Source organism: Bidens hawaiensis, unplaced genomic scaffold (genome assembly GCF_021521415.1).
Source record: "Bidens hawaiensis isolate Kalapana, Puna unplaced genomic scaffold, B.hawaiensis_p1.1 tig00034298_1, whole genome shotgun sequence".
In the NCBI taxonomy this organism is placed as follows: Eukaryota; Viridiplantae; Streptophyta; class Magnoliopsida; order Asterales; family Asteraceae; genus Bidens; species Bidens hawaiensis.
In genome coordinates this window covers 6,636-24,552 of record NW_027495936.1, presented here as the reverse complement: position 1 = coordinate 24,552, position 17,917 = coordinate 6,636, and the positions used below count along the sequence as shown (strand labels likewise).

The following is a 17,917-nucleotide window of genomic DNA, read 5'->3' as shown; positions in this document are numbered from 1 at the left end:
AGTTGTGTAATAATATACAATAAACAACGTCGTACAAGTCATAATGAAGACGTTAAGATATCAGAGTTATACTATAGATAATTATCAAAAGCGAGTATCGAAATTTAGTTTTTAGAATACTTTATTTGACTTTTGTTAAAAGTGTTTTTTATATATTTATTTTTTAGATCCAGTTATGGTAATGTAACGAATCTTATCGATGCCAATCAAATTTGGATTCAGTTATGATATTCTAACGGTCATTATCGACGCCGACCAAATTTGTGCCGATTAGGCGCAACAATACCAGTGTGTTACCGATTTATGTTTTAAATAAGTTCATTTACGAATTTCACTTTTGAGGTTAGTTATGCTATCGCAACGAACCTAACCAATACCTACATCAACTAACCACGGCAACACCATGTTTTACTAATGTCCAAGTTATACACGATTTTTGTTTTAAAGATGCTTTTTTTCTTATCATTTTGTTTTAATTTTTTTTATTTAATGTGTGAATACCTTAATGAGTCAAACCGATTGAATTCATGTCTCTTTGATGATAAGTTGTACAGGTGCCAACTGAACATGAAGCATGGTGATGAGAGTTGATGGTGCGAAGACTGCACTTAGGTTTATTGCTCTTTCCGGTTCACCTTTATGGCTCGCAAATACCCATGCGAGACAGAGCTAGTTTATATAATACAACACGGTTTTTTCGAGTAGATTGATAACCTATTAACGATTATAACATGATTTTTTTTAATACCAATGAGGCTCTACTTGATGAATAGATTATATTTTGATTTGGGCTTCTTTTGTTAGTCATTGATGTCAATTATTCATGATATGTGATATTAATTCACCATGTTTTCATGTATGTTGCTTATGGTCTATATTAGGCTATGTGTAGTGGAGGGGCTACAATTAGGGGCGAATTGTGATACGTGGCGCCCAGTCAGTAAAGGGTGTAAATTTGTTTTTGGGGTGTATGGTGTAGGGGCTACAAGTTGGGCTCACAGTATCTTTTTTTATTATTTTCTTTTTATAATTAAACAAATTAAATAAAAACCAATTTATTTTAATAATTAAATAAAAATGCATTAAAATAAAAAAGAATTACCAAAAAAATACATAACTAAAAAAAAGTAAATAACTAAAAATATAAAAAAACATAACTAAAAAAAATATTAATATTCATAATATTCGCGCATTTTTTCAATTCGTTGTCGTTGCAATAATGCGGCCTCTTCGTGTAACCCGGCCGCTTTGAGAGATTCATATTCTTTACTCATTTCCCGCAATTTCAACATAGCGGCAATCTTTTCGTGTTGTTTGTTGGTTTCTCTTGTGGCATCGTTGAATTCCTCGACAGACTTTTCGTGTTTTTTTGATCATTTCTGTTATGATAACGGTTAGTTCCACGGGTTTCGATTGGTTCGGGTTGTTTGTAGGATTCATTTTGCTAGATTTTTTGAAGAAGGTGTATGTTTATATAGATATGAAATGAAGAAGAAGGATATGAAATTGAGAAGAAGGTATATGTTTATATAGATATGTAATATATTGATCGATTAACCATCCAAAACTGTTTTTTCGGTGAACCAATGATTAATTGGATATGTATTGACGATTCTGAGATGCTGGGATGTGATTTCATGGATCAATTTCGTGAAAAAATGGATTCGCGTACCTATTGTACGTTAAGGTATTGTTGTATTTGATCTTTTCCCCATATATTATAGCTAAATTAGTAATCTAACACATGATTTCTAATTAATAATAATCGGGTTTTGCGGATCTTTATTCAAACGTGCTTCTAAAACCGGACCCGGCTCGAGACCGACTGAACATCGGTGTTGGTATTGGTATTCATATTTATGGTTTCGGTTTTAGTATTTTTCACTACCAGATTCAAATTAGTATCGTACCTCCATAATTCATATGGCATTCGGTTTGTGTTTCTACTCATTTCGGTTTCAGTATTTTCAAACGGGCACAGTACCGATCTAATTCATATTTCCAAATTCCATGGTTGATCTTCAGCAATACTTAAGCATTTAACAATTAACATATAAGCAAATATGTATATGTTAAAAAGCACTAATTTTTTAAAAATGACAGAAACTTTGAGAAAAACTCTTTTATCATTAAGTCCACATGTAACCAAATACCATTTGTGCAAAACTTGTACATGAACCAATATAGTGACTGGACTCAAGAACAGCATGCACAATATCGAAAACATGGAAACCATACAGTCCAAGCTATAGATATGTTTGTTTCTTTCACCTCTGCCTCGGCCTCGGATGCTTTAGGCTGTGACCGTGGCTCTGGTGCTGGCTCGGGCTGTGGTGGTAACAGTGGCATTGGTCCTATCAGTGCACCGCAGGGTAAACCATTAAGGATCATATCCGTGGCTAGCTCTTTTGAGACGGGACAATTAAGCCGTTCAAGCCGATCAATGTGGCTTAGGCGAACCGTCATTCTCCCTCTCTCCTGTTAAACTTCATATTTCGAAAAAAAAATTATTAGTTTTTTTAATAATAAGATTGTTTTGAATCTAAAGCAGCTTACACTGGAAACACCAAAGAGTTTGAACTGCTGCAAGTCCTGCAACTGGTGCTGCTAGTTGCAGATAAACGATTTCCTTTATCATCTTCGTACACGGGTTCATCAACAACGCTTGATTTTTTATAGGTTTCCTCGTCCGTTTCAAGAATTTTCCCATCGAATAACAGGCTGAAACTGTCCAGGTGGCGGAAGCTGGCCCCGCCCATACGAATGCTGAATAATGACTCGTTTGAAGCCATGCTCCAGTTACCTGGACCGGTGAATATCTTGTTTGCGTGAGACGGGATTGTTTCCAGATCACTCAAATTCTCATTTTAATTTTCATCATGTTTAGTAGGTAAATGATTATTATCTAGAACTTGAATATCTTCGAGTGAGAAACCAGATGAGGCGGAGGATGAAGTAGATGAAATCGAGTTCCGGTTTGAACCGAGTTTAGCGATTTCATTGTCATTGTTTGTGGCTGCATTCTCTGATTCCATGTTGTCAGATATCTGGTTTAATTCATCTGCAAGCACAAATGTAATTTTAATTGCAATTTGGCATCATATAACAATTCTGTAACGAATTCAACAAAAATGCGAACCTGAAAACAGAGAAGCAATTGTCGAAAATCGACTCATGATGATGAACTTTCTTTGAATTTCCCTCTCCTTTATTGCATTACTTTGTAAAAAGAATGAAAATTGTTAAAACAAATGTATACACTAATCAGCATAATTAAGGAAAATTGGATTTTAATAATCCAATCTATGACACCTTGGCCGATAATAATCCATACTATCTAAGGCCTGTAAACGAGCGTGAACCGTTCGGAGAGAAGTTTGTTTATTCATAAACAACCGAACATTATTTAATTAAACGTATGAACATGAACACCATGTTTCATTAGTTCATTTATGTTCATGAACACTCGTTTATGTTTGTTCATATAGGTTTGTTTATTTATGTTTGTATTCGTTTACATTTGTTCATATATGTTTGTTTATATTTGTTCAATTATGTTCGTTTATGTTCATGATCTGTTCGTTTAGATTTTTAACGAACATGTTCATATTTTGAATGAAAGAATATGAACACAAATATTTGTCCGATTAAGTGTCCATGTTCGTTTACAACAATGATAATGAACTAAATGCGAAAACATGCAACTGTCTAATATAAAATGAATCGTATATCGTATATTTATGATTATCATGCTACTAATACCGGTGGATCAAATGATGGTACGGATTATTATCGTCATAGTTTGGATTATTATTATCATAATTATCGAATATTCCAATAATCAATGATGAAATCTAGAATTAAAGAATTATAGATCACCTTGTGAGATCATTCGATTTACGACGAAATGTTGTCGTAAAATTGTTGCTAATAATAATATCAGAAAAAGGAAACGGTAGGAGAGAGATGATAATGATGATTGCAGGCCGGAGGGACGGCGAGGTCTCCGGCGTCGGCCTTTCCCCCGGCGAACACCGATCACGACGAAATCTTTCTGCAATGAATGAATCAATTCGTGCGCATCATAACTCATTCCGACCATGCATTAACGTTAAACTTTATATTCTCTTCATACCCTTCAACTTTTAACTATTGTTGGTTTCAACCCCTGTACTTGTTTTTAATTTAAATTGCACCACCATTTATATCACCTTTTTTTCATAGGCTTTTAGCACACTAGGGGCGCAAACGAGCTTAGCTGCTCGCGAGCTACTCGAGATCGGCTCGTTAAAAAGCTCGATCGAGCCCGAGCTCGAGCCTAAAAGTAAGCTCATTTACTAAACGAGCCCAAGCCCGAGCTACACTTATCGAGCTCGAGCCTAAAAGTAAGCTCGTTTAATAAACGAGCCCGATCCAGGGCCCGAGCTTCACTTATCGAGCTTGAGCCGACTCGCGAGCCTGTCATTTATATATTTTTTTAAAATATATATTTAATAATTATTAATTAATAAAAATAACTATATAATATATATTATTTTATACATAAAATTATGAGAGAAAAAAATATATAAAAATAATTATAATTATATAAAATAATTGATAAATAGTAAGCGAGTCAAGCTCGAGCTTGAAAATCTACTCACGAGCCGAGCTCGAGCTTTAGAAATATAGCTCGAAACGAGCCGAGCTCGAGCTCTATGTAAATTAAACGAGCCGAGCTTGAGCTTTAAAAATATAGCTCGAAACGAGCTCGAGCTCTAGGTAAAATAAACGAGTCGAGCTCGGGCTCGGCTTGTTTGCACCCCTTGCACCACATATCCAAAATTTAGTAATAAATAAACTTTATATATGATTGAATATATACAAACTAATACGCCCAGTATAATCTCACTCATAGTTTAGCTATTAGTACTTTAGTTGGGTCCGGCGGTCAAGGAAGTTGTCAAACCTTTCCTCGAGAGGCAGCTCCAGTGTACCAGATAAGAAACCCCCCCCCCCCCAACCAACACACACACAACGCCAAAAATCTTTGTTTTCCTTTACGTGTACAATATAGACGCTGATATCATAGTCTAAACATGCTTCATTTGATTAATTATATGATTACCTTAAGTTCAAAATCTAGATTTGCTTTTTGACCACCAAGAAGGGATTAAGGCGCCTAGCCGCCTAAGTGTGCCTCAGGCGCGCTTTTTAAAACTAAGGTTACAAGAGTTGACGGTTTGTTGACAACTGGATAATTAATAATATAGTTTTTTTGTGAAAGATTAGTTTAACTGTGAATAGATGGTACTAATGTGCATAAATTCAGTCAGTTTAATCATGTTTTAAACAGTGTTATAATGATATGAAGCGTCTACTGCTAAACAAACAAGAGTCGGTAGTGATGCAGCACAAAGAACTCGAAGTAAAAACTCCATACCTGCTTAACCAGTGAAACCAGGTAAAGTGTGATTTACAGCGGGCAGGTGGTCTAATTATAAGCAACGACGTAGCTCACGGAACACATGTATTATGTAACGAATAAGAAACGACTCAGAACAAGCATAAATGTAAAAGCATGAAAATTTCCGGTTCATATTTAATAATCATGCAGCCAAAAAGTTCAAACGAATGATAACACAACACATTAAAACTTGCTATGATCTTTAAAGAATCAAGCCGTGTACATCTACAATACATACTAAAACATCAAAAGATTTGACGAACACTGTACAATAAACTCTTCAAGAAACACCCGAGTCAAAACATAGAACAATACCCCAAGCAAGACAGATACAGGAAGCGCAGGCAAAGCTTTTTGATAAAAAGCAAGTAGAATAAGAGTAATACCAAGCCCAGCAATAATCGCAAGATAACACGCATACACCGTCATGAAATCATACATTGCAGCCCTCCCCACCAACACACTGTAGAAAATAAAGTCCCCCAAACCAAGCTTGATCGCACCCGACGAACCCAACCCAATCCCCTCAACCCCCAAATTCTCCGGCTCAACCCCATGCTCCCTCATCCGCTCAATCAACGGAACCGCCAGCTCGTGACCACGCCCCTCTTCAACATTCTGAGAACTTCCACTACTTTCTGCATCGGTTTGACGCTCGGTTTGCGACTCGGAATTAACCGGTCTATCTCTCCACACCCGTCTTTGAACCGTGGCGTTACCACTTCTAGAATCAACAACGGGGCGCGCTTCATAAACAAGAGCGGGAATATCTTCGTCCCTCGATATCGCAAGCTCGACTAGTAACCTTAACGGGCCAACGGGTAACAAAACCGCCGCAAGATCATACAAAGCCATGGCAACTAAAAGCACCCACGTCGTCCATTCGGGCAACATGGTAAACCAAAACGCAGTCAGAACACCAATCACCACCATATACGTCTGCGTCACGAATATCGGAATCTTCGACATGAAAACCACCAAAACCCCGACAACCGTAAAATTAAACAAGAATATCACATAACTAAAACAATCAATCCCAATTCTAAACACTTGAATCAAGAAAAGACCAATCTCACCACCCATGAACCCTAACACAAGAAAAGCTGAGAAACCCATGTAATACTTCAAGACCTTGGTGCACCTGAAGTAGAACAAGGCGACCAATAGGAAAGTGACAGCTGTGACGACAGCAACAAAGACAAGTGAGTTCAAGATTGCACCTTTAAGCTTATCCCATGATGAATCCGATGTGGGTTCGGTGTAGGCTGCAGTGGCGATGGTGGAGATTGAAGAAGAGAGTGATGAATCGGTGTTTAGTATGGAGACTAGTATGACTACTGAGAACATGCAGATTGACACTGGGGTTATGATTCTGATGATTTCTTCGCCTAATGTGTGGAGTATGGTGGTGTTTGATTCGTTTTGGGCCATGGGTTGATCTGGGTTGTGGTCAAAATTGGGGCTTTTGGATTTTAGGGTTTTGAAATTGGGATTTGATGAAGATGGTGAATTCGATTTGGGGAAGACCTGATTGAATTACCCAGTTACCTGTTTCGGGTTCAAATATGGGTCGGGTCAGGTCTTGCCAGTTGTTTTGTGGGTCGGGTCTTGCCTCTTGACAAAAGGAATTTGTTATCAAAACCAAGAGGTTAGTAATTAGTTGAGTTGGGGTCTTATTGGAAGCGGTCTTTCTATTATTCTTTAACTCCAAACTAGTGGCTTAATGAAACCTCTCTATAACACGCTTTGTTATGAAATGAGGTTGTTTTTGGCCCTTCTCAAGTTCAAATAGTCTAGGGCGTAACTCATTGAATGTGTGGTCCCCGGACCATGTATCCTCCCAAAACAAGGTTTTTGTTACTTGAACATGGGTTTTTTTTGGAAGGTCTTACATTCTTATGCCTTCGACTTCCAAGTACTTTCCAACATTGATAAGTTTTAACCATGGACCATAGATGCAATACACCGCCAAGTGTCCAAAGTCATGTCGATTAAAACTATGACTTTCCTTGACATATTCTAGCCACAAAGAATTTTTTTGGTTTTGCTTCTTCGTTGTCCCTTGGCAATTAGAGCCAAGTTTAAGGCTCGTAGATTTCCAACAAGGAGACCTCCAGGATTTTTGAAATTTATTGCATTTTGTTATGTCACTTAATGAATATCTTTGAGTCTACGTTCTACCCTGTAAAAAGTTTCATCTCTAGCTTCTCTAAAACAAATTCTGATGTTTTAAACATAAATAAGGATTATTCAGCGATTTTGACATACAAGTCAACCTTTAAACGATAACAATTTTTTGCCTTCCACACGTTTAGTCTTGCCTTGAATCGATAAACAATAGTCATCCAGTTTTAATAAACTTATGTTGGCACCGATCAATAATCCCAAATTGATAAAGGAATTGAGGTTGCCTTCAAAGTCTATAATTAGCACAACAGTTTACATGCGTATTTGTGTTTGTTATATAAATTTTTATATTTATCTTTAAATCAATGGTTCATTAGCAAAATTAGATAAAGTATATCATATATATGATAAGTTGATAACATATAACATATAGGTAATGGATCATTTCAGAAGTTTTTTTACAGCGAGAAATGAATGTGTAACTCCATTAATTCATAATTTCACTCCCTTTCTTATGTGTAGGTGCGTATGTATGTGTGTAGGTACGTATGTTTGTATATGTGTACGTATGTTTGTATATGTGTATGCATGTTTGTATGTGTGTAGATACATAGGTTTGAATGTGGCTCGGTACATTTATATATTTGTAGGTTGGTTTAAATGTGTAATTAAGACATAAATACAACCAACCTACATACATGTAGGTTACATCATAAGCAAGGGAGTGAAAAATTAGGGATTAATGGAGTTACACATTCACTTCTCGCACTTCTCGCTGTAATATCACTTCTCGCAAGGTCCATCCCCATAACATATGTTAATAATTTTTAAGCTATATAACATCATGCGTTCATATTTATTTATTATTTCTCTTATTTTTACATGTTACAAAGATACTCACATTGCTAAAGCGATAATCAAACAAGAAGTATGTAGGGATATATCATGTGAGTTTAGATCATTAAAATATATCTAACATGCTTAACTAACGAGGTTACGTTAGATTATGACTAATTATAGTCATAATCTAATAACCCGTTAACAATTAACACAATTGCAATGAAAAAAACTGGGTGAAAATGAAACAAAACAGAACATGAGGGGCAGGCAATTTAGATTGCCGGGGTGCCCACACTCTACACGTACGGTGCAGATCACCCGACTTACAATCCAACGGCCAATACTAATTCAAACTCCCAAAACACAGAATAAAATCACCCCTTATAAATATCATCATAAACCCTCATTATCGTCAGCTACAATACAAAAGCCCTCTGCTAGGGTTTTATTATTATTATTATTATTATTATTATTATTATTATTATTATTATTCAACGACGAAAGATCAGCGTATTGAAGGTATAAAGCTTACATTTTTACTCTCACTCTGTTCGATTCATAAGTTTTCCGATCTTAATTAGTCATATATTACTGTGATTTGTATATCTTTGTGATCGCAAATATTACTGTCGATTAAAAATTAGGGCTTGCTGAAGCTATGTGCTTTATCATTTTGCTATTTAATTTCATGTAGTTTGTTTCCGTTTCGTGCTTGCTATTGAATCTGGTAGGAGTGTTAACAAGCCGAACCCGAGCCCGGCTCATTTTAGTTATACAGGGCTTGAGCTTGGCTCGTTTTAATTTTGGCTCGAGCTCGACTCGTTTTAATCTTGACTCTAGCTTAGCTTGTTTTAATATTGGCTTGAGTTCGGCTCGTTTTAATCTGAGAGGACTTGAGTTCGGCTTGTTTTAGTTTTAGAGGTCTCGAGCTTGGCTTGTTTTAATTTGAAAGGGCTCGAGCTCGGCTCATAGATTATTTATTAGTTTATTTAAAAGTTTTATTTTTTTTTTACTTTTTGCATATTTTTTCTAACTATATTTTATATATAATATGATACATGTTACTTAATTTTTTATTATTGTATGTTTATATTTAAAAGCGGTTATTATATAAATATATAAAGTTTATTGGATTGAGCTTGAAATGTGACGCTCGGACTCGAGCTCGAGCTAGTTTATTAAATGAGCCTTAATTAAAGCTCAAACATGTTTAAGCTCGGCTCGATTTGAGTTTTTAACTAGCTGATTTCGAGTGGCTCACGCCTCACGGGCGGCTCAGCGTGTTTACATCTTCTACTGGTTGTCTAGATTTATGAAGTTTGTTACATTACAATTTAATGTTGTTTTTAATTTTTAGATTCTAGCACTAGCAGTAAATTTCGCTGATTTAATTTCTTGAATTGTTGAATTTTAGGTTGCGAGATACAACCATGGCGTTCTTCAACAGAGCTGGTAGCATACTAAGGCAGACTGTTACAATGAGTAAGCACATCAACAATGAAATGTCTGTGGCCAGTCCGTCGCTCTTTCAAATGATAAGATGCATGTCGAGTTCCAAAGTCTTTGTGGGAGGTAATCTCAAATAATACGTTCGTTGTGTTGGATTATCATGTTTTTTTAAGTCTGTGTAGTTATATTAATGTTCTTGATTCTTGCTGTTACAGGATTGGCATGGGCTACTGATGAAACGAGTCTGAGAGAAGCTTTTAGCGCATATGGGGAAGTCTATGAAGGTATGAAGAAAGATGCAGCGTTTTGAATTTGTAAATTTTTTTTATAAGTTTGATGCTAGATTAAAATTATATTTTGTGATAAGATTCTCATAACCGTTTATGATGTGCAACAGCTAGAGTAATCACGGATAGAGAAACTGGCAGGTCCAGAGGTTTTGGATTTGTTACTTTTGCTGACTCTGAGACTGCTTCCGCTGCAATCCAGGCGATGGATCAAAGGGTATTTTTGTCTTATTTTTTGTTACTTGGTTAATGATACACATTAGTCCCATGGAAATTGGAGACTGCAGTGCCTGTATTGGCATATATATCATCAAAGAAGTTGACTGTATTATGCAACCAAAATACATTCTAGGCTTCGGTAAAGATGGATTTCACGAGACTGTTGGATTCAAACGATGACATCAACTATTTTGATGATAATGGATAAACAAGTAATTTAACAAAAAGACATTTTGAAATAGATCTTTTATTTTATTCTATTTTTTGGGATAAATGTTTGCCTATGTTACGATCATTATGTGTTAAGAAACGATATTCATGACCAAAATTTGCAGGAGTTGCATGGTCGTACGGTGAGAGTGAACTTTGCCAATGATAGACCACAAGGCGGTGGTGGTTTCCGAGGAGGCGGTGGTTACGGTGGAGGTGGCTATGGTGGTGGTGGTGGTGGCTATGGAGGTGGTGGCGGCGGCTATGGTGGAAACAGTTATGGTCCTGGAGGTGGAGGTGATGTGGCCGAAACTGGTGGTTTTGGTGGAAACACTTATGCTTCTGGAGGTGATGTGGCTGAAAGTGGTGGCTTTGGTGGAAACACTTTTGGTGGCGGTGAAAACCAAAACTTAAGTGGCGGTGATAACTTTGCTAGTGACGTTGCTGATGCTCCGGGTACAGGGGAAGTAAACTATGGGGACTATGATGACTCTGATGACTTTGCCAAAAGGGCTTGACCCTTGTGCCCGAGTTTATTTTCATGCAGACTGCTGTTTGCAGCTTATTATGTTCTGTTATTTTCAAGTGTTTATTTTCTTAGTGTTGAATCTGCAGTTTGTAAAAACTTTCGAATTTTATGGTCTCAGTCCGTTAAAACTTCATTCATGCTTGTAAGAACAGCTAGTAGTGTTCTTGGGGTTAATAGGATATAAAGATTGATTCCTCATTTTGAACCAGTTATTTTGTTTATAGTTCTTGCTGTTCAACACCCAATATATGCTAATTTTACCGACTTCTATGATCAGTCTTTGCATAGTAGTAAACAAGTTCTTGTGGTTTGGTTATGTCCTTATGAGCTTTGTAACCAGGCCTAACAAAGTAACAAGACTGTAAATTTCAAATCAAAATGTTTGTATAACTTGTTTTATTTAAAAGATTTATACTATTTTTTTATATGATAGTATCATACCAGTACTGATACCAAAAACCTGCATAGCATTACCAGTTTACACCTATACTAAAACTTGCAGCTTGAAATAAATTGCTAGTTAGCTGTAGTGCATGCCAAAAAACAATGCTATCATTAAATTTAGATGGTATAAATAAAATGTTTACAAACAAAACTATCATCCTTATCTAAATTTCCAACTTTCCAAGCTATACTCAGAAAAGAGAGCCCTTTGGGCATTCAAAACTGCAGGAGACCCTTGTCTTGCTTTCTCCACTATATGTTTTATCAACAACTTCTCCATCTCATCGTCGTCGTCCTCAAGATCCCGCTCATCTCCACCGATACTACCAAATGGCGGAGTTCCATTATCATCATCATCATCAACAAAATTTTAATCAAACTTTGCACACTCACTGCAAGCCTCACTATAATCGTCTAAAGCTTCAACTGATCGATTTAAAACAATAGGCTCGTCGCTTTCATATCCTGCATCACTGCTTGAAAAATCATTCCAAGACTTCTGATTTTGGACTTCTATTTGCGCTTCTAAATCTCTAATTCGTTCTTCAAGTCGCAATTGAATCACCTCATGTAACCGTAAGCTCAATTCTCTTGGACAGACCGCATAATTACCAGAATAAGTTGTTTCATTTTCTTCATTAGTCGTTTCCACCATCTCACTTCTTGATTCACTCTCAGTTACACCTGAATCAAAATCTGGATCAAGCTGCACATGATTCACATCGACCCGTTATAAACTTATAAGTTATAACTATACACAAAATAATAATAATAATAATAATAATAATAATAATAATAATAATAATAAAGTTTGTTTACCTCAACAAGATTAGAAATCTTTCTTTCTAAACAAGATGAAGTCGTACTAAGTTCAAGCATCTCGAGTTCAGCTTCAAGCTCCGCTTCAATTTCACTAAAAGAATCACGGCTTTCCTTTAAAATAACAGATTCTGTCTTCTGCGATTCATGACCGTCAACCGTAAGCTCCTGCATAATTAACGAATCCTTCATCTCAATCTCCTCTTCAAGATCTTGAATCAAACTCTCTTTCTGCTTCACCAACCGATTCAACCTTTCCACCTCACGTTTATTTTCCACGAACGAATATAATATCCCAAACAACATCCCAAGACACACAAGTAACATCGCATCTAGAGACTCGCTTTCTTTCTTTACAACAGAACATGAATTGTCATCAATCACGAAAAACGGCGTCACAGTCTGCATGGCAGGTTCAACATGAACCTTAGCACAACTTTCTAACGAACTTAACGATCTAAACGCTCGCCTGTTTATTATTCTACGTCTAAACGACACTCTACTTCTTCGAGTCGAAACTTCATTCACTAAAACACCCTCATTTCCAACTTGAGAATCATCTTGTTTTAAACTTTGTCGCCTTGATGACTTACTGAATGGCCATTTCTTCCATTTCTTGTCAGATGGTGGTTTTGATGAGTTGAGTTTGTTACTCACTGAGCCATGGGTAGATGAATGTGATGATATTTGTTCACTGGGCTGCTTAAGCTTTTTGAAATGGTGGGCTATAGAGCCTGCACCAGCAGCAACTGCTGCCATCCATTTTTCCATTTTTTTTTAATATTCTTCAACTGATGCTAAAAGAACACAAGATTACTGGATTTGAGTGGATTTCTTATATTATTCTAGGGTTGTTCTAAATATGTTAGATTGAAATGATGAGTCATAATTTCGACTTTTTAGCTATTTCCAAATTTATTTGAAACTAACTTTTTTTTTATAAATTAATTTTAAATTCTCTTATTTTTACATATATAAAATTTATATATTTTTATTACAGTATACCATTATAGGTTTTCTTGAAGCATCTAGTAACTTTAGAAGAACTTTTTTTCATGACAATCTTTTGTTAAATTTTAAAATACTTAGTATGTATGCAACAAATAATTTCATACATAATATAAAAAAAAAATATTTCAATTTGAAATATTTACTTGTGAGAGGACAAAATAAAGGAAATAAAAGCCAGTCAATTTCACTAAATTTTTTTATTAATTACTGATTAATAATAATAGAAAAAAAGGATATTGATCTTTTCTTTTTATAAATTATTAATATATTTTTGGTATTTTAATGTGTGGGCTATATACAATTTATAACCTCCTTTTGTATAGCTGTAAAACATTAAATAAAATAAAATTCATAATTGTTCATTTCAAGAAAAGCAAAATTACAGCAAACCTACCAAAATAGAAGCAATCAACACTCTTTTTTTTTTATTGTTAATTTCAAAATAAAAAGACTAATTAAATTCATTTTAATAAAAGCATGATGTACATTTAACATTAAGAAACGCACTCATGAATAATCCTTCCAAAAAAATTAGAGAAAGTGCTTGTTATTCCAAAGAGTTTATCAAATCTTTGAAGTTATACACAAGCCAATCCGCTTTTGCAGCAACGGGCTCCCGAAGCTGGACACCACCATAGCAGATAAACAGGTCAGCGCAGCCTGGTTTTCGAGCCTACACAAAAACAAAAACAATATTAATGCATCTTTACAAGTCAACCACTTGGTCTACAAAAAATAGATTATTATCATTACCTCGAGATCAGTAGCACCATCACCTATCATTACAACTGTCTTGTATCCGTAAACCTTTCTTATTAATTCAACTGCAGTTGGTTTCCCTCCACTTCTTGAAGTCGGTTCGTTTACATCAAATCCAGCAAATTCACCAGAATTATGGAATAATAGTTGATTAGCAAATATATTTTCAGTTGGTACCCCAAGGATTGATGCCACCGGGTACAAAGAAAACAAGTCAATAAGTCAACAAATATAGTTCTATTAAATAACTATTAATTCTATATAACTTACATTGATCATTTGACGAAAACCTCCCGATATCAAATAAACAGTCTTACCACTTTCCTTGAGCTTCTGAACCAATTCATTTATGCCAGGAGAAAGTCTACCAAAATCAATAATAAAAAAAAAAGTCAACTTAAAGTCAACCAGTATGCCGGTGTTAACAAAACAGCAGCATACCTTGGAGGTCTCTTTTCAAGAAAGTCTTGGACGGTTGATAATGAAGGTTTGAAAAGATCAAGTCGGGCAGCTAATGCTTCCTCAAAAGGGACCGAACCACCCATTGCTCTGCACACACACAATTAGAATAATATAAAAACGGACTGAAAACAGAAATGAGAAAACCGATCTTAATACTGAGCACACCTGGCGGTACACTCAGCAACAGCTTTTCCAGCTCCACAAAATTCAGCAAGTTCATCAATGCCTTCATCGACACACACGGTGCTATCCACATCAAAGCATACAGCATCAGCCTTTTTCCATAAATCAAGAACCTCTGAATGTTTAACAAGAATCCAGTTGAAACATATTTATTCGACTTTTTTCAATTTAATTGAGGTTAATGTTATATGAAAATATGAAATACCTTTTGAAGGTAATGTGTTGTCTAATCGGCCCAATGAGGAGGCTGTTAATGGCTTAACAGAGCCAGCTTTTGAGTTGGATGAGTTGGTAGGTGCCATCATCTTGATTGGACCATAAAACACTCTTCTTCTGTTTGATGTATGTGTTGGGAAGAGAGCTGTGTTTCCCTGAGTACCGTAACCACGAATAGGAATTATTCGGGAACTGATCAGCCCTTCCATCAAATTTACCTGTCACCAAGAAAAAAAATACCATTTTAACCCTAAACAAATAACTGTTAAAATGTTAAATGCAACACAATAATACAAGCTGAATAATCTTATTACATCGTCATTAATAACTTAGTTTATCTTTAAGCAGCAACATTTTCCATTCAAATTTAACATAATATGCTGTGCACAATGATTAGCTTAGAACTTATAAAAATAATTGAATTTCAACATAACGCTTAAGTCCTTGGCAAGAACGTGTACCGTTTACTCGTTTAGCATCTCTTTCTAGCTTTGGTCCGACACATGTAAAGGAAATCCATTTCATGTTCTATTCTATGTACTTCTACGAAAAGTCATTAAATATTGCACAAAACAAAATCAACCTGATAACTTATTGTAACTAATACGAGTTCAATTATCCGACAAAAACAAAAACTCTGCTAGCAACTGGATAGGAATTAATATTACTGCAAAGAGAAAGCAAAATTAACTAGCAATGAAAAGTATCGGGGCAGGTGCTTGGAGGGTATTGAATAACCTAAAGCAGAATACTGGTACAAGCATCATTCTTATAATAACAGTACATATGCACTCACTATGGACTTATGTAAGGGAGAGCCTCCTACACACTTGCTCTACCTCACCGGCGAAAGTAAAGTAGAAGTAGTGGATAGAAGTTTATCTGCTAGAGAATCTACAATTCAAGCTCTTAAATCTCATTTGAAAAGGGCACAAAATAGAGTGAAATAGTTTGTTGATAATCATATGTTAGAAAGATCTTTTCAAACATCTGTTGGACATTTGAACATAGGATGTCAAAAGCTAACTACTATATACTATAATTCATATACAGTTAATACAGTTACACCCTAAGACTACCACCTAATTATTGTATACAACTACATTCCATGTGTCTTTGCTCAAGAAATAAAGGGGCTATATTCCTAATCAGCAAGGCTTTGCTCAAGAAGAGAAGTTACAAGTTACAACACAGAACACCTAATATAGTTATTGACAACAGAATGATAAAAAAGACGTAACAGGCATGTGGAACAATCAGTTACTGGAGGATGCTACATGTGAAAACAAGTTAGTTGGGATGGGTTGGGATCAGAATGGGTTGTTTTAAATAATGGTCATTTTGGTTCAGGTCAGAGCAGGTTGACAAAAACAGGTACGAATGAAATGGACCGCTTTAAAAAATGGTCATTTTGGTTCCGTTTGAAATAGGCTGTTTTAAAAAAATGTTTAATTTGCTTCAAGTCAACCTTTTTACATTTATCACAAACTCGCTGCATTATTCAAGAAGCAGAATTCAGACAAGAAGTCCTCAATTTTCCTTAACAGTGATTACTAGAAATCACTCAAGTTTCCTTTCAACAGCATCATCAATCTCAATTTCATTTCCATCTGACCAAATACTAGGGAGGCAACAACATCATCATGAAACCAAATAAACAACATGGGTTCATTTTCTAGCCTAAATAGAAGGATTTTGAGACAGGAAATAAAGAACAAAAACAACATACCATTAAAAAAAATTCCATAATGCCAGGTTAAAACTTAGAAACAAGCAAATTAAGATCAATGAAAAATTCAACCGAACAAACTAACATGCATCAAGATAATCCCTGGTGTTGAAATCAGCACCATTCCACCCCAAGTTATTTTCACACAATTAAAACTTATTAAAGAGAACTGTTCATGTTCTGGCCAGTTATGTCAGCTGTGGGAAGATACAAAAATATATCAAAATCTAACCTCGAAAGATAAAATTATGATAGACTTATTAAGCTCAAACCTGAAGCTGATAAGAAAAGATGCAGCAGACCGACACAGCCTCGATCTAGAGAGAGGCGAGGAAGGGTAGAGGATAACAGATCGATTCAGGGCTCAAAACTACACCAACCAATTGTGGAAAATGAACATGAAACAATCAACCTAGAAGACTCAAAACTAACTACTTCGAAATACAAACAACTATATCAAATTAAATAAATAAATAAATAATAATAATAATAATAATAATAATAATAATAATAATAATTCTACAGAGAAACACCCACAAACAGCAGGCGATTAACACATATTAATGCTTAACTTGGCTAGAATAAGAAGCCATATCCCTATATGGTTTTTAATGCACATTTGATCATATTCTAAATACCAATTTGGATACACAGTCATTTCATCAAACACTTGGTGGGCACCCAAAAAAAACTCAATTGTAAACAATATACATCGAAAACCTGCAACTTGAGACCAATACCCTAAAGATCAAAATCAAAGCTTGAGAACAGTAAACACTTACCAGAAGATTTGAAGATGTTTCAGTCAGAAAGAATCGTTGTAAAGTTTAAGACTTGTAGAATCTTTGAGGCTTTGTTATAACGCCAAGATTATTAATTTATTATTACTGCATAAGATTCAAATGTTAATCTTTTTGGTATTTAAAGTTTGAGAATTTGTTGGGGATATTTTGGATCTCACCAACCACAGGGGCCTGGTTGGTATCATGTAATATTAATTAATTAATGATGATATAAAATTGTTGTTAGCAGCGATGCGAAAGCGACAACACACACATAAACGAAAATGTAAACGACATAGGAATTATAACGTGGTTCGATTCTAGCGGTGGACCTACATTCACGAGCTGCAACTCGAGTTTTTCTTATTAAAACATAACCAAATATTATAATTACATAACGTGGTA

At 35.4% G+C, this 17,917-nt stretch overlaps 3 protein-coding genes and 1 pseudogene across 3 annotated transcripts; 1 reads left to right on the top strand and 3 right to left on the bottom strand.

The window, feature by feature from the left end:
- Positions 1–5,665: 5,665 nt before the first annotated feature.
- Positions 5,666–7,021, bottom strand: LOC143586085 (presenilin-like protein At2g29900 pseudogene; annotated as a pseudogene).
- A 2,035-nt stretch (positions 7,022–9,056) lies between these two features.
- On the top strand, positions 9,057–11,315 carry LOC143586084 (uncharacterized). Its single transcript, XM_077067709.1, has 5 exons — positions 9,057–9,103; positions 9,828–9,985; positions 10,078–10,146; positions 10,260–10,366; positions 10,704–11,315. Exons 1-5 carry the CDS (start codon positions 9,072–9,074, stop codon positions 11,094–11,096), a joined length of 759 nt encoding a protein of 252 aa, XP_076923824.1. The 5' UTR covers positions 9,057–9,071; the 3' UTR covers positions 11,097–11,315.
- Positions 11,316–11,711: 396 nt separating this feature from the next.
- LOC143586081 (uncharacterized) lies at positions 11,712–13,141 on the bottom strand. The gene is made up of 3 exons (XM_077067707.1): positions 12,371–13,141; positions 11,994–12,257; positions 11,712–11,918 (listed from the first exon to the last, which is right to left on the bottom strand). Exons 1-3 carry the CDS (start codon positions 13,139–13,141, stop codon positions 11,712–11,714), a joined length of 1,242 nt encoding a protein of 413 aa, XP_076923822.1.
- A 721-nt stretch (positions 13,142–13,862) lies between these two features.
- Positions 13,863–17,703, bottom strand: LOC143586082 (phosphoserine phosphatase, chloroplastic-like). Its single transcript, XM_077067708.1, has 6 exons — positions 17,513–17,703; positions 14,991–15,219; positions 14,768–14,900; positions 14,582–14,689; positions 14,135–14,504; positions 13,863–14,054 (listed from the first exon to the last, which is right to left on the bottom strand). Exons 2-5 carry the CDS (start codon positions 15,208–15,210, stop codon positions 14,381–14,383), a joined length of 585 nt encoding a protein of 194 aa, XP_076923823.1. The 5' UTR covers positions 15,211–15,219; positions 17,513–17,703; the 3' UTR covers positions 13,863–14,054; positions 14,135–14,380.
- Between the last annotated feature and the right edge of the window lie 214 nt (positions 17,704–17,917).